This window comes from Alligator mississippiensis, chromosome 11 (assembly GCF_030867095.1).
Source record: "Alligator mississippiensis isolate rAllMis1 chromosome 11, rAllMis1, whole genome shotgun sequence".
NCBI classification, from domain to species: domain Eukaryota; kingdom Metazoa; phylum Chordata; order Crocodylia; family Alligatoridae; genus Alligator; species Alligator mississippiensis.
Genome location: NC_081834.1, coordinates 7,365,466 through 7,389,581, shown reverse-complemented (window position 1 = coordinate 7,389,581; position 24,116 = coordinate 7,365,466). Strand labels below are relative to the sequence as shown.

General features: G+C 44.6%; 1 protein-coding gene across 4 annotated transcripts; it reads right to left on the bottom strand.

Moving 5' to 3' along the window:
- Positions 1–18: 18 nt before the first annotated feature.
- LINS1 (lines homolog 1) lies at positions 19–24,001 on the bottom strand. 4 transcript variants are annotated; one of them, XM_006262494.4, is made up of 9 exons: positions 23,890–24,001; positions 23,477–23,565; positions 16,670–16,819; positions 15,643–16,181; positions 15,451–15,540; positions 13,425–13,566; positions 12,510–13,109; positions 6,754–6,934; positions 19–3,444 (listed from the first exon to the last, which is right to left on the bottom strand). In XM_006262494.4, exons 4-9 carry the CDS (start codon positions 16,063–16,065, stop codon positions 2,571–2,573), a joined length of 2,310 nt encoding a protein of 769 aa, XP_006262556.2. In that variant the 5' UTR covers positions 16,066–16,181; positions 16,670–16,819; positions 23,477–23,565; positions 23,890–24,001; the 3' UTR covers positions 19–2,570. The 4 variants fall into 4 exon arrangements, with proteins under 4 accessions (XP_006262556.2, XP_014461597.1, XP_019333294.1 ...); XM_014606111.3 differs by having other exon boundaries at positions 16,670–16,735; XM_019477749.2 differs by lacking the exon at positions 23,890–24,001 and adding an exon at positions 23,784–23,883.
- Positions 24,002–24,116: the final 115 nt, after the last annotated feature.

The window sequence follows — 24,116 nt, the reverse complement described above, 5'->3', positions numbered from 1 at the left end:
TGGAAAGAACAAGCAAAATGTCTGCAGCCATTTTTATTTTAGCAAGGCTGAAAAGAACACAACAGAAAACATGACTTGTTTTCCTCATTACCAAACAATGTAGATTTTTTTTTAGGTATAAATAACAAATGTAAAAATAAAATGCAAACATTGCCATGTGTGAATCCCAAGATGACAGGATGTCTCCAATTTTTCTTGCATTCGACAACAGCCTGAGAGTTTGAACTTGTATTTAAAAAGCTTTCCCCCTGAATTATGAAACTAGTTATAAGAAAGTAAAAAATGGCACCTGCCAGAGAAGGAATTCATCTTCCTGCACTCACCCTGTCTACCTTGTAAAGGTGTGAAAGATACAGCACCTTTGCAATATTTAAAATAGCATTAAGCATAAGCCATTAGATGGTAAAACCTGTACGAATACAACAATGAAGTTACTGACTCCTCTTTTGATTTTTAGCTGAGTTAAAACTAAGATCCAAAAAAAGGACCGGACTGCCTAAAATAAGATGCATATGGAGACTAGATCCCCAAGTCTGGAACAGGAAACCTGAAAGGTTGATGTCTCTACAGGTGGCTGTGTGGCACAGCCTGCAGTGCTGGGGGAGCTCGTGGCACATCAGCTGGGATGGTGGGGGTGCCACTCAACTGTATGGTACAGAAGGGGGAAGGGGGCGATGGCCTGCACAAGCCAGGCATAGATGGCTTGGCTTGCAGCCTCCAGCTGCTGAGATATTGGACAACTCTGCCCTAACCCCAATTAATGTCCAGGGACTAGCAGTCCTCTGCCTAAACCTAGAGCAAGCCTCTCGGGAGAAGACAGACATTCTCCAAGCAAATTTAACACAGATGAACAGGGAAAACATGGAAACGTCCCTCTATGTCTAATAACTTAGCAATTAGAGCAGTCACGGAGGAAGAAAGAGATCCCAGTTTAATTCCTTCCTTTGCCTGAAGGGATTCAAAGCCATATCTCCAGCCACTCAAGAAACTGCCCTGCCCTACCCTGCCACCATGATTCTGTCAGGTCACTGTGGGCGAGACTAGCATCATTCCTCCTGATAAAGCTGTGGCACTGTGCAGGAAAAAGATTCATTAGGCTGCAGAAAGAGCAGGAGTTGGAGCACGACCCTGACCCTGACCTAGAGCTTGGGTAGGCATTCACCTGGGAGGAAGAAGACCTGGATTCCAGTCCCTGCTCTATGGATTGTTTCAATATTTTATTCAGTCACTGTTTAGAACTAAAAAGAGTTACATAAAAAAAGTGCTCAGTTCCTTGAAAAGGAAGGCACAGATACCTACATAAAAGGTGAGAATTCAGAGCTAATGGCCACAAGTCCATGGAGGTTCCTTTCTGATGCCCCAATTGCTTTAGGAGGGGAATTTATGACTCACCCCATGCTCAATGCACCACAGTTGCATGCTCAGTGTACAGACTTCAGGCAGTTTTCTCATCGGTGTGTTGAGCTACCCAATTCGCCTTGGGCATTATTAGGTAGGAGTGCTGGACTTGGGGCTCTGGATCCTTCTCTAGAACTAGGGACTTAACTTCTCAGTGTCCAAGGTCTTAATTAAATTAAAAGGTCTAACATCAATCTTACAAGCTTACAGCACAAGTACGTAATATATTCTTTTTTTTCCCCCTGCATCATGTAGTTTAATACATTACTGTGTTATAATTTATTAATTTTATAGAGTGTGTGTAATGGAGCAAAGTAAGAATTTCTACCAGAACTTCACTTTTGCAGTATCCAAGTTTGATTCTAGCTTTACGACGATAAAGCCAACATGAAGTTAAGTGGAGCCTTTGCTACTCCAGCATTTTTTTAAAAGGGTATACCATAAAATGAAATGACTTGCACACATTTAGGAAACAGTTTACAGTGAAATTGTAGTTTGACTTCAGGCCCGGGAAAGCATAGCACCATTAGCTGCTGAGGCCTATGGTAAAAGGCAAAAAGGGGGATCCAAATACAATTTAGTACTAAAAACACAGATGTGGAAGAGTGCAGTACTATCAGTACAAAAGATGATGCCCAGAAACCCCAGTTGTGGACCAGGGTAGCCCCTGTTCAAACATAAAACCTTCTCTGGTTCAAACAGCTTACACATCTCTACTTCTAAGCACTAGAATCTAGAATTATCACTGCACTGGCAGTGCTTTATAGACTGCAATCTAGCAGTGTCTTCAGATCTTAGAATGACAGTAGAAAGAATTACAGTTAACATTTTAAAGTAGAGGTACTTTAACATTAGGTCTTCAAGAGAATCACTGATTTACTGTCATTTGTTAATACCTAATAACTCATCCTTACGTATTGTATACTGTCACATATACTGGAAATAAATTTGGGGCTTGGAGACAGCAGACCGGATACTTAAAACGCAGCTGCAGATTTATCTTTAAGTGTCAGCTGGCATCCAATTTAGCCAGCTCAGTTTAAACACGCAGATAAGTCCAAAAGGAATGTCCCTCGCAGTCTGAGCATCAGAGCATGTTTATCTTGTGGGAACAGTCCCTTGCTTACTAGTGAGAAATCACTTCAAAGTGTCAGCCTTGGCACTCTGTTGCCTTACAATGGGTTCATGCTCTTACAGATTCTCTCAATGTGAAGCAACAGTTTCAAAAGTGCAGCTGGGTTGTATGGGAAAAGGTTTTTTCTCTGTAGCCTAGAAATTGCCTTTTGTAGTTCTTCCAAACATTTCATTGCTTTGTGAAGCATTCCTTCTATGGGGGGTGGGTTATTCGAAGTAAGCCTACATGCCAAGAATGATGAGGTATTAGAACCTTTTTGTCCCAGAGGCAACATTTTTGATTCAAATGTATTTGGTTCGTCATCTATGACCCTGGAAACAGCTTCCCTTATCTTTGTACTGCCTTGTTTATTTATAGGCATTTGCTTCACGTTTGCCAAAGACTCCTTTCCAACGGATTCCGAATCAGAGTCTTCCGAGCTGTCATAATTAACAAGGCTTTGAAGGCAGCCCAAGGAAACTGTGTTAGACAGGTCAGATTTTGCAACTTGGTCATCACAATGCTGCCTTGTGGGTGCAAAAGACTCATGGGAAGAAACCACAGCTGCCGGAGTCTGTTGTTCTGGATCATAGCAGGCAGTTTGCCATCTCAAAACAGTCTGACAGTATCTTTCTCCCTGGTGGGGAGAGGTGGCAAAAGAATCACACACGCCTCCTTTAGTTACAGCATCAAAGCAATTACAGATGTTGACAAAATGGTGCCAGCCCTCTCTAAGAAGTTTCAAATATCTTACAAAGTACTCAAGGAAGCAAGTTTCTGATGAAATCAAAAAATCAAGAAGAACTGTGGAATCAAAAGAAATGTTCTTCAGAAGATATAAAAAGATGCAGTGAGGATTACAACCGCTTTCATGTGTCAGATCGTCCCAGGTTTCTTCGAGGCGCAAGTCACCAGCAGCAGCATGCCATAATCTGAAAAGTTATTAGTCAAACAGATTAAATCCATATATCTGGAAAATGCTATTGCTCAAGATTTTTAGCAAGCTCCGGTTCAGCAGTAGCTGCATTGTACAGAAGGTAAGCAGGATCAGTATTATGTCCTACTACAGTTACACAGTTAAAGCAAATTTTTCCACCTACATATTAAGCATAGCACAACTGCTCTATCAGAAGCCCCAGCCAATATATTTTTTTAAAAAGGGGAACTGCAAGGAGGGCATTTTCTTTGAAGGTCCCACAGCTTCGAAATCTGCTTCCCTCCTTACTCTGAAATGCTCTGAATTAACATATTGCAAAACTCATCTTTTGTTGTTGTTGCTTACCCTTCAGTTTTGAAATCTGGGATCAGTGAAAGAGAAAGAATTTTCCAAGTGGGAGAAGGATGAGATGTTTGAAGATGCTTGGCATACTTGCTGAAGTTTAATCTTATGACTGTACCACTCCATACACTAGGTATTTTTAGGTTACATCAAAGCACATGAATAAGTATTTTTGTTTTAATTTCTGCAAATCTAAAAAGTAGGTAGTCTTACTTTTAAGATGCTAGGCAGCCTTTGATTTAGGCATCTAAATATAGATTTAATGATCTACAGGCCATATTCTAATTCCTGGATACCTAAAACAATCCAAGGAGCCCACAAGGAGTGTCACTCTGTGGCTTAGTAAATAGGGCACTTTCCTGGGGGGCATGGGGGGATTACTGGGTTGCAGTCACTGCCGCCAGGATTGTTGGACAGTGATTGATTTAAAAAACAATAAGAGAAATCACACTGGCAACAGGGGCCAGAAACCAGGACTGCCATGTCCCAGAGGAATGTCCTCCTTGCTAGAACAGAGGCACGTGCCCTCTTGCTTGCCCATGAAACTTGGACGCTTGGCTGGGCAATGGGTGAACTTCAGCAGGAAGGGTGGGGAGCTGCCCTGCCCCAGCCCCGTGTGTGATCCAGTGTCTAGCGCACTATCCTGGAAGTGGGAGATGTCCTTGAATCTCCTCAGGCTGAGGACAGCCTACAGCTCTGATCTCCCACTGCCTAGGTTAGTGCTTTTAATGCTAGCCTATTGGGCAAAAAGGTGCCACCATAAATCAAGTGCAAACTCACTGCTGCTCTCAGTTAGGCATTCTGGTTTAGGCAAGCATCTCTCTTTTGAGCCATCTATATTCCCAACACGACAGAACCACCACCCACACAGCCCTGAGCCCAACTCCTAAGCTCAGAGGAGCGGAGGTTCAGATAAACCCTGCCGCCAAGGATCTCTTAGCTGCATATGCCCCCACACTCAGCATCTAGGCAAACTGGGTCGCCCTTGGGAGGCTACCTCAGTCTTCCATTCATGGTATAGCAAGTATGCTCACTTTGCTATACCATGATGGAAGACTGAGGTAGCCTCCCATGGGGACCCAATTTGCCTAGATGCTGAGTTGGCTTGCAGGGGGGAGGCATCCAGCTAAGAGATCCTAGGCACTAAAGTTTATCTGAACCTCTACTCCTCTTCCGAGCTTAGGAATTGGACTCTCTATTGATTAGGATTGCCCTCCTGGGGAGAGAGGTCTAAATTTTAGGCACTGTGATACTGAAGCATGAGGCTCCTTAGGAGGCTGACTGGGATTTGGTCCTAAAACACTCTTAGCAGTAGTGTCATCATTCAAGCTTTACATTACAAAGGTATTCACCAAGCCAAGCATCTTTTAAACATGAGGATGTCCCAATTTCCATACAGGAAACTAAACAACGTTGAAAGAAACAGAGTTTTATGATAAATTCATACATCAGACAATGGACATATTTCAGGTACTAGTGCTGTCAGTCATCACCAAGCTATGGGAGTTTGGCTTAAGAAACCTTTGTTTTAAGATGGGAGAGAAGTTTACTTAGGCTCAGTCCTTGGAGCTGAGGTACTTCAGCCCCTCTGCATTCTTAGCATTGACTCCTAATGCTGAATAGTTCTCAAAAATGTCAGCATTCATAAATGCTCAGTCTAGCCTTTCAACATACACATGTCTGTCACTCAAATCACACAAAGCTAGCTGTTGTGAATTAGAGGGCAGGACTGAGGCCTTAACAGAAAATTACTGCTCTGATAAACAGGGCTATCCAAAACCCAGTTAAATCAAAAAAATGGCTGAGTTCCCACTAGCACTCCAGGTAATGGATATCACATTATACTCTAGTCTACACCCCTAAGAACTAGCTGTATCAATCCATTGAGAGGTTAAGATGTATCATCTTCCCAAGTTCTTTGTATGTAATAGTTTCATAGTGCTTAGGGTCAGAAGGGACCTAAACAGATCGTCAGGTCCGACCCCCTGCCCTGGGCAGGAGCGAGTGCCGGGGTCATAACACCCCAGCCAGATGTGTCCATCCTCCACTTGGGAGCCCATTCCAGAGCCTGGCAACCCTAACTGTAAAGTAATGTCTCCTGATGTCCAGCCTGAACCTTCTCTCTAACAATTTGTGCCATTATTCCTAGTAACCCCAGGTGTGCCCGGGAGAACAGAGCCTCACCCAATTCCCACTGGTCCCCCCTGGGGAGTTTGTAAACAGCCACCAGATCCCCTCTCAGCCTTCTCTTGTGGAGGCTGAATAGGTTCAGGCCCTTCAGCCTCTTTGTAGGGCCTGGCCCGCTGCCCCTCGACTATGCGAGTGGCCCTCCTCTGGACCCTCTCAAAGCTAGCCACATCCCTCTTGAAGTGCGGTTCCCAGCGTGGTGCCCAGAACCGGACGCAGTATTGCAACTGCGGCCTGTCCAATGCCACAGAGCGGAAAGATCACCTCCCTGGACCCGCTTGTCATGCACCTGTAGATGCATGACAAGGTGCAATTAGCCTTACTGATCAAAGACAAAAATATTATAGTAAAAGTTCTGCTATCTGGCATCTTACAAACTTGGCATGCTCCACTAACCGGCATGCCGGCTTGTAAGATAAAGTGAAACCAGAAGCGCCCACTGTGGCACGTCCAGTTTCTCCGAGCCCCCATGGCTCGGGGCAAAGAAGCCTGCGCTGCCAAGCCCCCACGGCCTTGGGGCATAACAGGCTGTGTGGGACCCACCTTCATGGGCAGCAATGCGGCAGGAGGGACAGCAATGCCGTGGGAGGGGCAGAGGGACGCCCCAGACATGGTGTGAGAAGCAGCAGCCGGGGCAGCTCAATTAACCAGCGTCCCCCATTCCCAGGGGATGCTGGATAACAGAGCTTTTACTGTACTACTATTATTTAGTGAGATCATGCAATCCAGAGAGACACAAGTATTTTACAGAGGTCTAAATAAAATATGTACTAACCTATTCAACTTTAAATAAATGGTTAATAATGCTTTAGCAGCTTCCAGCATGTCGTCATCTTGTTCTACAAAGACCACGGAAAGCCATTCACAAGGATGTTCAGTTGGGTAAGAATGTGGAGATGACTTCAGATGGTTCTTCAAGAAGGTTAATAATATGGACATGAAACGCCGCAGGTTTGCTAGAAATAGAGAAAGTGCAACTGTGACACTTTTTAACAACACAGGAAAATGACAGCAAACACATGTCTTTAAATTAACAGTAGATAGGATGGAAGTTAGTCATGCAAACACACAGCCCTTGGCTCAGCTGCACTGACACTGCATCAAAAGGTTGTGAGGAATGGTACCATTTCTGGAGTCAATAATCCAAGGGACACGTGGGTTGGAAACAGCCATCAGCACAATAAATTTAGCCCAGGTACAAAACAAAACATATCTTTGCAAGCATAAATTTTTTACATGTAGAAATTCTTACATTATTAATAGTCTAATATGAAAATTGATTCTCTGATTACATGCAGGATTTTTAATCAGAAGACTTGGCAATGGATGCAATTTAAGAACATGTGCAAATTTTTGATAACTAGCCTGGAAATCCTGCACTCCTTCTGCCTCACCCAGAAAAAAAGAGGGCAGGGAACCTTTAAAATTTGGGGATGCAATGGGAGTCAGCCCCCTCCCCCCCATCCAACTGCAAAATGAACAGGATTACACCTCTGAGACCTCATGTTTGCTTTGGGGGTCCTTATTTCCCCTTGGTTCCCAAACTGCATGGTTCTAGCCTCCCACAAAAGAACAGGGACTGCAGACACTGCATAAAATGAATTGACAAGAACCTCTAATTGAGATTCTCATACTTGTTCTTTCCTCTGTAAAGGAACAATCCAGCAGAGGGTGAAGACCCAGAGCCCTTCTCTGCAAATCACTGAGGATGGACTCCCACATCAGCGGCTGCACGGCACTTATGCTTTCAGTTTTGTGTAAGCTGGGCACCGGAAAGATATAAAAAGGATGTGAGCAAGTCACAGTCTTCAATCTAAACCAATCTTCAGAGATTACAAGTGCCTTTGCATATGTGGGTGGTATTTTAAGATAAATGCTAAGGGATACAAAGGAAAACCTTGCCAGAAAATTACATTGAGCGAGTTCATAGGTTATTCCTGAAAAACCTCATGCTAGAATTACTATACCTTCTAGTTTTAAAATATCATCTCTGTACTCTCTGCCTCCATTAGCTGCATTGCCACATACATCCTGAGGACATGAGGATAAAGCGATTCTCCCAAGAGAGAATGCCATTTTAATGCTGTGGCTGACACCTGGAAAATAGTTCCCTCTGTACATCATATTCACCCTTCTACAATGATGAAAAGTATAAAACTCTTCACCATTTCCAAAGCATATTAAAAATATTTTCTGACCCAGTTCCTCATGTTCAGCATTAAAAAATTAAAATAGGAAAAAGACTGGCTTAGATCTTTATCAGAAGACATTTTTTAGGTAAGAAGTGTTTATGGAGCTGGAAAAGTGTCACAGATTGAATGGTAAGGCTTAGTAATTTATCTAAATGGAAATTAAATACTGTGACAAAGTTTATTGCGTCATAAGAACCAAATTTGCTTAAAAACAAGTAATGCAGTTCACCTTGAAATGAGGTTTTACAGCTTGCTTCAATTTCTCAGGAAAGGAATAGAAACGTTAAATGATCATGTATAGTCAGTTACTATTCGGACCGAAAAAAGAATTAGGAAACTTTCCAATTTGCGTGTGTAACTCAACAGCATCTGATAATACCTGTAAATTAGATGCGCCAAAATTAAGTAATTTTAACCCAGTTTAGCAAAGTAAAAAAAAAAAATCCACTTCCACCTAAGCAATATATTTATATGCTCCTCTGCCTCATTTTAAAGTCACCTCTTACAGCATCATTTGTGAGAAGCAGCATCACTGCTTTCTATCTGAAATTTCCCATGTGTAGTTCTAAACACAGAAAGACTGTGGTGGTGATAGTGATAGTTTTTTAAGCTAATTGAAGACTTTTTATATATAAGAATTTGAAAAAATTAGAAGTTCTTCCACCTTTGAGAAATATAAAACTTTTAGGAATGCACATCTTAAAACAGTTCTCATCTAGACAAGTCTACTTTAATTTTACTCATTTGCTGTCCATAAACACCAAAACCCTTATGTATTTTCAGGAGATAGATAAATAAATTCTGACAACAAGTATTAAAACAGGTAACATGCTATGATGTACTATAGTCAAACATTTGGACACTCTGTAAAAGATGGGTCTGGTTTGCAGAAATCTGGAGATCTACTTGTATAGTCCTCCAACACACAAGCCACTGACAGATGGTCACCTCTACTGGCCACCTCCACCTTCAGGGGAGCCCATCACTTGACAGTGTCTTCTTCCCTGCCTGGGAATGAGCAGGCTGTCAACAGGCACCCTCTCCCCCAAAAGGTTTCGAATGGTCTTGTGTGTACCCCAAATGGGGCTACACATGGGGTGATTTAAAGCTAGAGATGCAGGGAAGCAAGGCAAGGGACAGCCTGAATCCTGGCCCCCTAAATGAAATTTAATTTAAAAATTTAAATTTAAAATTGCTGCATGCGTCACTCAGCTGGGTGGTACAGGTGGTATTTAAAACCCACAGGAGTGGGAACCAGGGCAGGGTAGCTTTCCCAGCCCTGGTTCTCCACCCTTCTGACTTCGAAATTGCTACCCACATTGTTATCCAAGGAGTGGGAATAGCATTTAAAGTCCAGGAAGTCAGGAACCAGGGTGGGGATAGCTTGTGTGGCCCAGTTTCCCTACCCCACAGGCTTGGGGGGGGGGGGGGGGTGGAATTATTATATATCACTGCGTGTGCTGCTCAGCTGTACAGCACAGGCAGTATGCACAGCCCAGAGCCAGGAACAGCTTCTCCAGCCCTGGTACCCAAACTGCTGGCTTTGAAACCACTACCTGTGCTGCTCACCTGGGTAGCAGGGGCAGCATTTAAAACCCTGTTTATGGCTCCAGTCACAATACTATTTCCAACATTGCTTGAGCAATCTACTGTATTTACAATAAAGATATAAAAAACCCCCCCAAAAAAACTCAGAAGCTACTAAGATTTCATCAATACTGAAGAAAACACAATCCACACTCCAAATACCATTATTTAGTGGGGGGGGGGGTCCCCCCCCATAAATTCCATCCCTGTTTGTACAGTGGTCATCAACCTAGACTTTTCACTACTTCAACCACCGACTGACAAGGAACATCCAACAAGTCTTTGCCTTCCACTATTCAGCCAGAAACATGGTTTCAGAGCAACCATTCCTGTTTTTCTTGAACATGTGTCTCCCTGCCTCATCCGTTCTGCAATATATGCATATTAGCAGGGGAGGGAAAAATGTGCCTTACTCATACTAGACTCAATCCCAGGGGTTAGTACAGGACAGAGTGAAACAATATCTGCAACCACATCCTAACCAATCTCCTGTGCTTTTATTATGCTTTCACTTTATGACTTCCTCCACTTCTCCTATTATTGCTATCCCCTTGTCTCATAGTACCTACGATTTTTGTCCAGCAATAACATCTAATGCTTTCAACCAAGATTATGAGCCCCATTATATTCATGCTCTCCTACACCATCAAATAACAAACCAGGAGTAACAGTTCCACAAACTCTGACCAGATGCTAGATAAAATCAGGGGTGCTCAACTCCTAGCCCACAGCGCACAGACAGTACATGGAGTCTTGTCACCCAGACTCCAAGTTTAGCAGCTGGGGGGAGAAAACAGCATCACGTGTTGCTTCCCAGCTACCAAATTTCCAGGCCTAAGGGGAGCCCTACAAGCAGATAGTGTAGCCCTGCACACTAGGGTGAGCGCATGGGCTGGGGCAATATCAGGTTCAATCTGGGTGGCACAAGGGAGGATCTGGGCACAGGGCACCCAAATCAGATAAAGTGAGGCCCAAATCTACACACTGACCACATCTGGGATCTGGCCCAAGGACTGGCCCCGTGCCATTTATCCAGCCTGCAGGACCAAAAGGTTTAACACTACTGAAAGATAGTAGGCAAGGATAAGGTACAGTTAGCATATGTCCAAGTTTTCCCAGACATGTCCTTTTCTTGGGTCCTCCAATCTCTGTCCAGGCAGTATTCTGAAATATGAACAAGTGACTTAGAGTTTGCTGATAGAACTGCATTCCCTGGCTTGCCCTAGCGGCATGCTGGTTTACCAGGGAACCGGGTTTTCTGTCTGCTATGGAAAAAACACACATTTTCTTCTTTAAAAGGAAGAAGCCACAGGTTTCCCCTTGCAGACTGGCAGCCTTCCAGCCTGCAAGGAGCTGCTTGGGGCGACTGGAGGCAAGGGGTGCCAAATGTGCCTGCATGCTCACATGTGTGTGGCTGGCATACGGCCAGGCAGGGTGGTGGAAGCAGCCCCAGCAGCTGGATGCAGGTAAGTTTATGGAGAGTGGGGGGTGGAGGGGATTGGTATGTGGGGAGAGATGGGCGAGGCTAGGGAGGAAGGCCCTGCCAATGCTTGGGGAAGCTGTCTGGCCACTGGGGCTGGGGGGAGGCACCTGCCCCTCCAGCAAGGGAATGGAAAAGGGGGGGGAGGCCTTCAGGGGCTGCAGGGAGCTGTATGGTCAGGTCAGAGGCACTGGGGACAGTGCCTGAGCTTGCAGGGGCAGGGCAGCCAGGAGATGCTACCCAGAAGGAGCCATGGCCAGGCCACCTGGCACAGTGCAGGTGCCACAGTCCAGAGTGGGGGGAAAGCCACAGGCCTCCCCTCCTCCTCCCTCTAGCCTATGCTGGACTCACTCCATTGCCACCCACGATTTGAAGCTGCTGCACTCCAACCCGGTCACGACAGGGGAGCTGAGGGCCCCCTCCAGCAAGGCTGGGCAGGGGGCTGCAGGTCAGGAGTGAAAGAAACTGGCAGGGATGGGGGCGCAGGGGGCTGCAGGTCAGGAGGGGCACTGGCAGGGTTGGGGGAGGCTGTGGCTTGAGAATGGAGGGGCATTGGGGGGGGGGGAGAGAAGGACTGTGGGTCGGCAGTGCAGGCCATCAGCAGGGACAGGGGGCTGCAGGTTGGGAATAAGGGTCACCAGCCTAGCCCATGGGAGTGCGGGACTGTGGGTTGGGAGTGAGGGACAACAGCAAGGCCTGGGAGGATGGGGGACTGCCCCCCCCTCCCCCAACAGGTGTCCTTTTTTTTGGAACTGGAAATATGGTAACCCTCAGAGCCGACCTGAGCAGGGTGTGGGGCCCGGGGCAAAAATCAGCCCATGCAGGGCCCTGCCCCTGCTCTGATCCCACACGCCCCAAACCCAAAGAACGTGCCATTGGCAGTGGTGGTGGTAGTGGGGGACATGACAGACAGCGGCTGGACGCAAAGCCGCTGGGGGCAGCATGGAGTTGCCATGGCTGGTCTGCCCAGCTCTGCAGGACCCCACAAAGTGCGGGGCCTGTGGCAGTCGCCCCAATTTGCCCCCACCTAGGGATAGCCCTGGTAACCCTATTTAAGGTCATAGCTTTAGATCATCAGTTGTTGCAAGTCCTAAACAAGGTGTTCCCAAAAATATGGTTTACTGAATTTTAAAAGGAGAGAATCTTTGCTCTACTATTTTAAGTCTCAAGGATCTTTGTTTGCAATTTTGAAGAGCTTTGTCTGGATCACTTGTAAGCTTTAAATTTTTATGCTGCTTAATGAATTCAAACTGCAAAAAGAAAAAGATTTACCTTTGACTTCAGCTTCCTCAGCAGAGTTCTGGATCTTTGTTTCTAAAGCTTTCAGTAAAATCAAGCTTAAGGCTCTGATGATTACTTGGTCAGGACCAGTGCAGACACCACCTTTAGGCTGAGTTTCACTGCCTCCGAAATAGCAGGCTTTTTCACTAACAGTTATTCGATTCATCCACCCCAAATCCACAGCTTCCAGTAAAGCAGCAGCCAATGTTACCATATCCATATCTAAATAAGGATCCTGTAGGGATGGTGTTAGTAACAATCCTTTTGTGAAATCTTCACCAGCTTTACAAAGGATACATTTCTTAACAAGCATAATGGACTTCTTCTTGATTAAATAATGAACTGATGAACTAGCAAGGCCCAGGATGTAAGTAGTTTTCAAAAATAAAATTCTTTGGCATCTGAAGTGCAATGCTAGTTGGAATCTGCAGGCCACAAGAACTTCAAGCAAATCTATGAAAGCAATTAAGTCATTTGAGGTTTTAGAGTGTGCTGATGCATCTCGGTGGCTGTCAAAATGATGAAACAAAATGGAATCATGAAATCCTTCAAGTACGGCATCAAGAGGAGTGAAAAGCTTCTTCATTATATCTGTAATAACAATCACTATGTTAAAGAGGGTTGAAGTTGAGCTCCTGAAGTATAATTGAATTATGCAGACCATTTAAAATATTTTTTTACCCCCTGAAGTGGCATCAGACCATCTTTCAAATTCAAATTTTTTTTTTTTTTTTTTTGGAGTACTTCATTTTAGTTTTCTAACATACATTTTTCCTTTGACAAAGAAAATAACCCGCTGCCATTAGAATACTCAGGCAGCCTTACTGCCCTGCTACAGACATGATATGTAGCCTTCCTCCCTCTACTGGACACTTACAATAATTTGATGCTATTAATATGCAGTACCTGCTTTGCGCATATCTTCATCTTTCAAAACATCTCTAATAATTGCTGTAAGAGTCCATAGACATTCTGCTGCTTGAACACTCCTTGGGAATTCTGAAAGAGTCTTCAAACAAAATGCCAGCCAGGTGACATTTAATGAGTTCTAAAAAACAAATAAGAAAAATCACTTTCATGAATTTATACTATAAATATATCTTTAGTTAAAGCTGTTGTACACTGTAAGCTTATACAACATTTAAAATTTTAAATTACAAACAAGAGTGCAGGGTAAGGCAAAAGGAAACACAATACAGTCATGCAGAGAAAAAACATGGAGGTTTTATGTGGAGTGACGCTGTAGTCCTGATGGTCCAGGAAACATAGAAGAGGTGATGATTTTTTGGAATGATATTTTTTATTGGCCCAACGACATAGGGAGGAAAGATTTTAGGCAAGCTTTCAGATACAAAAAACCTTTCCTGAGGGCACCCAAGGAAAGGTACTGTGTCCCTGAAAGCTTATCTTTAAAAACAAACCCCCCCCCCCAAAAAACAAACAAAAAACCCCCAACAACAAACCCCTCTCTTCCCCACTATATTTGGTCCACTAAAAGACCACCCCAAAAATTCTTGCCTCTCACATTACCCATGGCAGTAATTCAGCTAAAATTCCTTTATTAAATCCAAAGGCCAGTAGCAATTACTTGAAATGAATGTTTTAAAAATATATGAATGACTGCACCCATAAAGTAGTTAGTTACAGACATTTGATCAAAATACTTACAACTGGGCTAAGGAGCAAGAAATTCTAGCAACCCCACAGTAGTTGGCTCCAAAGAACCTCTCTCTCTCTCTCTCTCTCTCTCTCCATTTCATGCCCCTATCTTTCTCATTCTATCATCTTTTGCAGGAGTCATTTCTTTTCCAGAACCTGATCAAATCTGGCCCCAACTTTACATTCAGCTCAATCCCGTTTTCCCAAAATAAATCTGCTCCTTTCTTTGTTTATCCTGGTCCATTCTTGATGGGTTTTCCTAGACGCACTCAAGCCAAGTGGCAGGCTTCCTTCTATTGTTTCCTACCTCTCCTCTGCATTAGCTTATCTCTGTTCTTTTGCCTAAAGCTTAGTACCTTCCACCTAAAATTAACATTTTAAATTGTACTCTCCCTCTCTCCCCACCCCCAACCATGGGCTCCTGAAGCGGTCAGGCTTTACATAAGAATATATTCAAACATACCATCATCTATAACAGTGGGGGGCCTCCCTTTTTGGGAGGCTTGCTACAAGCCCTGCCTGCACTGAGTGCCATTCCCATCCCATTCTGTTGCTCTGCCCAGTGCTTCCTACCCAATCTGTGCTGTTTTTGGCTTCCTGCCTTGTCTGCTGCTGTGTGCCCTGTTCCTTCCCTGATCTTCCGAATGCCATTCATAGATGCCACCCATGCCACTTGGAGGGTAGGTTGGCCACTCTGTCCTCTAATGACCTTAGCATACTACAAAATGATCCCTACAAGCCTGCCCACCAATACCTCACAAATGTACTGTCAGTGAGGCCCACCCCACCCCGGTGCCCATATACTGCTATCTTGTATGACCTTTTCTATTTGTTTTTGAAGGTAGCTCTAAAAACCTCCAGTGATAAAAAAATTAGGATTGGAAGAGAGGGAAAGTAGAACTTCATGTGCAGCAATGATAATGATGGCAGCTACAGAAACCCACTATCTAAAACTCCTTTTGGAAGGAGGGGGCACAGAAGATTTGCTTACTGTGCAGACAGGAGGTTGCAGATGAAAAATGGAAGCCAGCAGCTCTGCTACTGCTCTGTGGCCTGAGGGCATGGAAAATCCTACTGTCCACCATCACAATCAGATGCTGCCCATTTACACAGGCTGTGCTGTGAAAGATTTAGCTTTTAGACTATGCTGTTCTATGCAATCTGACCACTTCAAAAGGTCAGCAAGTTAGATGGACAACTAGAAGGACTGTATCCACCAAGTACCCATCTTTACCTTCAGTTACATATAGACAAAGCAACCCCACAAACTTACCTCTTCCTTTAGCTGGAAATACACAAGGGAGGCCATACTCTTTGAAGCCATGTGACATAACAGTTTATCAGAGCTACCTAACAGCCAGATCTGTAGACATGAAGAAAAAAAAAAAAGTATTTGTCAGTTTTGTGAAGTTTAGGGTTTGGGGTTTTTTTAAGAAAAGCTGTGAAAATAGTTGTAAGAACTTACTAATTTTGAGTCAGCTTGTGTCTCCTTTAGAAGAATTCTAATTATATCACAGTACTTCTGTCTTATGCAGTATTCAGTTTCCTTCGACTGTACTTTAGTGAGCATCATTTCAATCAAGGTTAACTGAAGTAGCATTATTTCCCGTGGACTGAATGCTGAAAAGTTTGTGTTTGCAGAGCTATCAGATTTATCATCAGTCAGGAAGGCAACAGCATCTGAAACTGTGGAGTCCTGATGGCTCCTAATGCCACCGTTAGTAGATTCTAGACACATTTTATTATGTGACTCATTACCTCTTGCAGATGAAGGCTTTGGAGAAATATGAAGGTTGAGAAGAGAGGCATAATCATAGCTGTCCTTTGCTAATGGACTGCCTATCAGCACATCACTATGCATCTGCTGTAGAAGAGATTGATCCCCCATTCTGGAAAGATTTTAAAATCTGAAGAAAGTCTTAAGCTTTTGCATGTTACTCATGGGCATTCTGTATCAGTTCTGCTCAGAAAAAAGAACTGGCTTTGAGTGGTATCTCTTTTAACCTAGTTAAAAAAAGAGAGAGAGAGTTGTGATATTGAACATAATAGATTAGAAGGAAGATATACATGAAGTTGGATCATGAATTGGGCCCCACATTTAAAATGAATACTACTGTTGTTAAACATACTTTGCAGTAAAGTGTGGAAATATGTATTCACTATATATTTTTTAAATGGGCACCCTATAAAACCCTTCTTTCAAACTTCTGAAAGTATTGATTCAATAACATCAAAAACTCAGGACCTTGTAAAAATATTCTGAATTGCCACAAAGTTCAGAACACCACAAGCAGGGGGCTGCTAAATACCATAAGCAGGGAGCTACACACAGACCTAGAACCTGGCAACCCAGAATACCACAAGCAGGGGGCCATTCTGAATTGCCATACAGTTCAGAGTCTTAATTTTAAGTCTCATTTAAAAAAAAAAAAAAAAAAAAAAAAAAAAAAAAAAAAATCAATCAGTGCCTCCGGCAGCACAGTATCACCTACCTGCATGCCGAGCTGTTGATTCAGTACCAGGAGAAGAGTGCCATCTACCGGGTCACCAGGAAGGATCTGTCAAGTAGGAATAGGGGCTTAAGTCAAGATGAATATCCTGAACTGTCCTTGTTTGCACAACATGCTGCAGTGCTGGTTTACCTGGAGAAAATGCACACAACTTTCCTTTCAAAGTTATATTAAATGAGAGTTCAATATGCATAAGAGCTTGTTTTGACTAAACAGACACCTTTCCATACTTTCACAGCTCTAGACATACCAGCAACTAGCCTGCTTGTTTTTTACAGCCATTCCATATACTAACGGCATTTTTAGATAGCTAAAGGCCTTAAAAAAGAAAACAAGGTGTTCACACTTCACTGAATTAGAGAACAATAAAGATTCCAGTCCTGTAAATGAGTTCTACCGAAATCAGTGCGACTCTGAACCAGCAGCCAGATTTGTCTATACAAGTGATTCTCAACCAGGGTCCCACAACATTCTTAAGGGTGCAACACAATATTTATACTGTTAAGTGTGCAAACACCTACAGAGGGTTCACAAGATAAGTCCTGAGACTTCAAATAGGGCCTCAGACCATCAAAAACATTCTGACCTGTTGTGATCTGAGGTTTTTTGCAATAGTGGAATTCAGGATCAAATGAACCTCTCTTGCACAGGGGCTCAAGTGGAACACCGTGCCCACAATGGAGGGCAAAAATGAGCCCTTAATACAATTAAAAGGGACAAAACAGAGATGTTAGATATCTCCATTTTCAAAACTGGTCTGTAATTGAGTATCCTGAGACCAAAAGTTTGCTTTTGAGATGTGCTGAGCACCCAACAGTCCCATTGAAATGGATGGAAACTGTAGATACTTGCTGCTTTAGGACATCAGGCTTGTCAAAAATCACCAGATGAGCTACCCAAAATGATGTCATGTCTACAAAGCTGGGTCTAAAAGCCTGCACATATTCCCAAATATATATATGAAAGCCACTTCAGTGGGAAACCAAAACATGTTTTAACCATACAAACTGCTTCCTGTCCTCGCAGTGGCAAGGCATGGATAATGCTCTGCTCCCCCTGCTTTAAATGGGGCAAGTTAAAGGATGTTTTTGCCGTTTAAGGTATTGCGCACATTTGTGGATAAGGGTTGTTTTAGCGAGATTAAATCAGGGGGCAGCAATGTTTTGGGGCAAAGTGCCAAAAACATCCACAGTCTTGACTTGTAAGATGTTGGCATGGCATGGGTGGACAGTGGGAGAGCCGCAAAGGGCCTGATCCTTGCTGTGGCAGCATAGCCCTGGTCCCTTCCTGAAGTGCCAGGCAAACTGACAACCAAAATGCCTGTGCGCACCCCACTCTGGCACGCATGCTGGGGCTTACCTAGCCTTGGGTTACACAAACACTAACTTGCCTAGGATGGTTCAGAGTAGGGGGTTGGATTAAGTGATCCCCTGAGGTCCCTTCCAATCCTACTTTCTATAATTTTTGGATAAAAAGATGCTTCATTGAATTTGTTATTGAAGATATGTTTTAAGTATCATATTTTCTTGCATGAAATACAAACCCAAATAAAACATGCACCTTGCTTTTGGATGGCCAACTTTGTGACATCAAGTCCTCCTACAAACAGAGTGTCTCAGGAAGTATGGCACCCCAGAAGACAGCCTAGGTGAGGCTGCAGACAGCAGGAACTCACCCAGGAGGACTTACTGTCACACAAAGTTAGGCCCCAGGCAGTTCCTATAAACACAGTGCTGTTTCCACACCATAAGCCTCATCAGGATACTACAACAGCTTACTCTCTGGTTCAGGCATGAACTACAGTGCACAGCTAATAGCTACAGCTGTGAGAGGGTTCGCACAGGTGCCCCTTTAGTTTGCTGATCCAGACAAACAACAATCATCTTGGTAGATGCATGGCATGCACAGTGTTTCCAGGCTTCCTTCTTTACCAGCAAAAAAATAAATAAAAAGAACAGCTTCCCTGCTTAATAGATCCCAGTTTGGAGGGGGAACGACACTGATTTTGGGGGCAGGTATATGTTATATACAAGAAAACACAGCAGTACCCCAATGATTTAATATGCTTACAGAAAGAAGGTACTAAACATTTAATGGTGTGGACAGACATAATGCTTAGCATGTTCTACATACACTTTAAGACCCCAGAGTCTACATGTGCACAACATTTAAGATGGGTGTAAGCTTTCCTAAATGTTTTAAAAGCACACCAAGGATACCAAGTCCTGTTTTAAGCTGGTCCTCATGAACCAGCATGTTCGAGTCCAGACACAGAGAACTTCATGCTTAGTGTGTGGTCAGTCCTTCAGGCAACCCCAGCTGTACCACCACTCCTCTCCACCCCCAAACACATGCAGGGCAAGGGGATGCTCTGGACTGCATGTAGGACTACTGCCTATAGAGACCACAGCCTGCAAGGGTGGGGAAGCAGGAAGCCTCTGTCATTTGGCTCATCTGGGGCATGGGGTGGGGAGTCTGTATCACACCCTGCTTATAGTTCTAATGGGGGCTGGCTGCCCCGCCCCCCCATCCCCAAGAACTGCAGCTTTTCAACCTCTGCCCTGAAAACTAATTTCACCAATTTCATTTCCCTGCATGGACCCTGTGTTGCAGGTCCCAGATTAATTTGGAGTGGGGGGTGAGAATGAAGAGGCTGCCACGTGGTTGGGGGAAGCTGTAAACCCTGCTTGTGGTACCCAGGAGGCTGGGTACTCTAGGGGCTCCCCAATATCTTTGCTTTTTTATTTTGGCAAGACTCGCACTGGAAAGTCAATGTCACTTCCCTGCACAGACCTTGTGCTGTAGCTCGCAGGTCCATTTGGGGCATGGGTTGAATAGAAAGATTACAAGATGCTAAGGGGGGCAGGAGTGACCCCTGCTTGTGGTGCCCAGGGGGCAACATGCTCCAGCCCCACCTCAAAAATCTCCTTTTTTAACTTCATTGCAAAGCATTTTGTTGATTCATTTCCCTGCAGGACCCCGTGCTGTGAACCTCAGGCTCATCGGAGGCAGAGGGTAGTGGAGGGGTTGCCAGGTGTGCAGCCCCCCTGCTTGTGGTTCTGAGGGGGCTGGGTGCTCCAGGACCACCCCTTCCCCAGCCAAGAACTCTGCTACTTTTTCAACCCCTGCCCTGGAAAGCCACCTTGTTGGTTTTACCTCTTTATGGACCCTGGGCACCACAGCCCCAAACCTGCCTGGCACCACAAGCAAGGGGCCACACAGTCATCCCCACTTTCCCCTGCCTAGCACTTGGTGGGATTGGAAAGGTAGCCACCACCCCAAAAGAACTCCAGGCCTGCAGCTGCAGGGTCCATAATGGGAAGGTAAAAATGACAAAATAGCTTTTTCGACAGGCATTGAAAAGGCACAGAGTCCTGGGAAACATGAGCAGGGGGAGCACAAAGCTCCCCCTACCCCCCCAGCAACCCCCCCCCCAAAATCAATCTGGAACCTTGCAGCATGGGAAGGGGAAATTACCAGAATGCTTTCCATAGCAGGCAAAAGGGGAGATCCTGGATTGGGCAAGTGTGCCCACCCTCCCCCCCCCCCCCCAAGCACCAAAAGCAAGGGTCACTTAGCCCCCGCATCAACACCTAGCAACCCTTTCACTCATTTCCCCCCTCCTCCCCACCCCAAAAGGAGCAAGGGACCCAGTAGCTTCAGGGCTTCTATGCCCTGGAAGGTGAAACAGCTTTCAGATAAGGGGCTAAAAAACTACCAAGTTCTTGGGAGGAATCCCTTGAAAAACCCACCAGGAACTATGAGCAAGAGGGTCACACTGGTGCCACATTACCTGGTAACCCTTCCACCCTGCACCAGCCTCCAGCCCTATACGAGTCAGGGACCCCACCAAGTGGTGTCTAGGCTTTTCTCTCCCTCTCCACACACCTGCAATCCCTAAAAGGTTCTATGCAGAGCCCTCCCCTTCAGCAGTGTAGGTGCAGGCACCTCTGTCCAGGGACAACCATGAACCAATTTGCAACCCATGACATTTTTGGAACAGTCCAATTGTCATGTTAGTCCACACGCTTAAGGTCAGAGAAGCTATTCTTTCCAAGCAGCTCTAGGTAGTCACGCTGCTATGCAACAACACCAACACCTTTATGCCATAATTACAACTACTCCTGTTTAACAGCAATCTATGCCATAGTGATTTCCAGGTTTGCAATACTCAAAACTGCAGGGCTGTCTGCTTAAAAAGAACTCTTCTTCTATGGAGCATGTTTAGAGCTTGCCTTTTAAATCTGAGACAGCCAGCCAGGTACAGTCCTAGACTGATCATTTTATTACTGGTAGCAAGTACTTACTAGTTGGGAAAGAGATAATCAGTTTCTTTTTCCCAGTTTCTCCTTTTTTATTCTTATCTCATAAAAAAAGGGAGCAGTCTCTAACAATTCCCTGAACATCTATCCGTTATATATACAAGTACATAGCAGCAAACAAAACAATGCAATTTACTTATCGTTAATCATGGCTTATTTTGACTGGTAGTCTAAAAGCGTGACAAATATTCTGCTGTACCACTCGGCATACGCAGTGAATTTTTTAGCCTATCATCTCTAAGCAGCTTCCAAAGTACTTCCCCTTCCTTTGTTGTATTATCCCTCAATCTGCCATTAAAATTGCCGTGTAACCTTGGAAAGTCATGTAACCTATTTATACATCGGTGTCCACTTTTGCACTGTGCATGTGCAGAAGCTGAGAGAGTCAAGTGACTTTCCAAGGTTACAGAGCAACTTAAATGACAAATTGAGGCATAGAACCCAGACTCCTGACTACCACAACCTGCCCATATTTTGTCTCAGACAGAATTGAAAATTGGATGATAAGGCAGTGTGTGCTATCAAAATGTGTACATTTGTCACACAGATTCTCACGTATTTTTTTGGAAAATATCATTCAGCGAGGTCTGACCTGTAGAAGCTAGAACTTTACCAAACCTTGGACATGATGACACTGGAATACCACATTATTTTGCTGTCTACATGTCCCATTTTCAACACAATTAGTCTAAAATATCAGATACTTCTATATTCAATTGCAGAATATACTTAGCATTCTATATGGAATAGAAATTATAATCTAAAACTTCATACAATTTCTTCAGAACTCAGCTTGTGGCTAAATTTATACAAAGTACTGTTCCCATCTTCAAGGTCTATTTCTACCTAAATGAATATACAACAGAATAAAATTACATTTCCGCACATTTACAAAGGGTTTGAATAAACACAACTGAATGACTGTTCTGCATGTGACACGAGTAGATCTCTTGTGTAATTTATACGATACAGGGATGCTGTTCGGGTGAAAGACTGAGAACTCCTCTAGGGCACGCACTAAGAAATTCTACCTTTGCAACAGGATATTGGCTGTGCTTTACCTGATCATATCTTAACACATGTAAGTGGCAGCATTAAGATAAAGAACGTTTTACAAATGCCTATAGCATGTCCCAAACAGGACAACAGTTCAGAAGGGAAAGAAAAGATAATAATTAAGAAAGAAGTGGCAGAGATTCTTTAAGAGGTGGGTATTAAGCATCTGAAAGAGGGAAGGTACCGGAGGATGAAGACAGATGGTTTCAGGATAGTAGCGGGGGAGGGTAGTACAAGATGGCATGAAGCCAAAGTGGGGAATAAAGAAGCAGTAGCATGACAGCAAAGCCATGTTAGGAACAATGTCTTTCAATTTTATCTATTATTTTTTGTATTTTGACAGGATCAAGGTTGGGAACCACTAAGCAGGGCAAGTCCAGCACTGTACCTAGGCAGCCCCTGTTGAACTTTTAGTATCGCCCCCACCCCCGCCTTTGCCAGAGATAATGATCATAATAACCAAAAAATTACCATTTTCGGGCTCCCTTCCTGCCTGGGTCCTGAGCCGCCCATACCAGTGACTGGCACTGGGCAAGTCTTACAATCCAAATGGACAAGACAGGTGACAGCACGACGTCAAATAGCACGTTAGTGCCATGATTTTTTTTTTCCATTATCCTTTAAAAACCAATAGCAAAAACTAATCATTGCACAGTGGGTAGGAGAAAGCCACTACCCTCCTTCCCCTTCTCCCTTCCTTAAAGGAAGAGGAAGGAAAAAAAGAGACACTGAAAGAGAAACAGGTACAAGGTTGCAGACAAAAGCCTTGGAGGGAAGTGGCTTGAAACTGTTCTCAGGAATATCATACACCAGGCAAAAGAAACTTAAACAGGGGGTCACTATAGGCAGTCCTCGACCTAAAACGTTTCAAGTAACAACGGGTGGCACTTATGACATTTATAAATGGACTTTCTGACGTCAGTTTTGACTTTATGACGCTTAATCCGACGTCACGCCAGCGAACAAGTTCGCTGCATCGCCCATCTCCCTGGAGAACATCTATCCACGCTTCCTTGGACGCTTTCCTTACGAAAGCAGACAAGACTCCAGAAAAACCTGCAGCCAGGACTCCTGAGAAGACCCCCCCCCTTCAAAAACACCCAACCGAGAGCCCGCCACAAACTCCAGCAAAGCCACCTCAAAGAAGTCTTTCCAAATCAGTATTGCTATTGACAACAGAAATACATTCACGCAGCTATGTTACACAACTATAATTGATCAAGTACAATATCCTGTATTATTCTGGGGGAAAATAAGAGTATCGGGCCTTGGTTCAGGAACCAATCCCCCCTTTATAACATGGTTTCCTTTGGGAAAATCAGTTCTGACTTACGACGTTTCGACTTGCCGCACCCGAGCACTGCCCGTACCCCCAAAACATCCCTGAAAAAGACTGGTCAAGTCCACGTACCTTTCCAAAAGGAGGACATTTCGCCTTATATCTGCACACAGAAATCCGCTTTTTTTATGAAGAATGGTGAAATTGTCCCGCACTGTTTCCTACATTCGAAAGAAACAGCCATGATCATTATTATTATGATTTTACATCACACAAAGCACTCAATCATTCCCACGTGCCCCGTTATTCCCTCAGTGAGAGACGTGGGGCTGGCAGGATCCAGCCCCTCCCCCGCAACCCAACCCCAAACTCTACATTTTTTAATATATTTTTTTTTTTTAAAGAAAATGTTTCTCGTTTCAAGCCAAATCAATTCCACCTCCGAGGCCCGAGGGAGCAGGAGCCAGGGCAGCCCTAGGACGCGCGAGCAGAGGTGGCAGGTGGAGGCCGCCCCCGCGACGGCCTCCAGGGACCCCCGCCCTCACCTGGCGCCTAGGCCGCGCCCGCGCACGGTTGCTAAGCAACACCCAACCGGGCGCAACAGGGCCCAATCCTCTCCCCGCGACCGCTCCGCCGCGACCGCCCCTTCCCCCGCGCTGTCGCGCAACCCCGCGGTGCTTTACGGCCCTGGGCGGAGCCGCCCGGCCGCCGCCAGCCAACCCGGCGCCGCGAGCCCTGACGGCGAGGGGCGGGGCCCCAGCGGCGGCTCCCC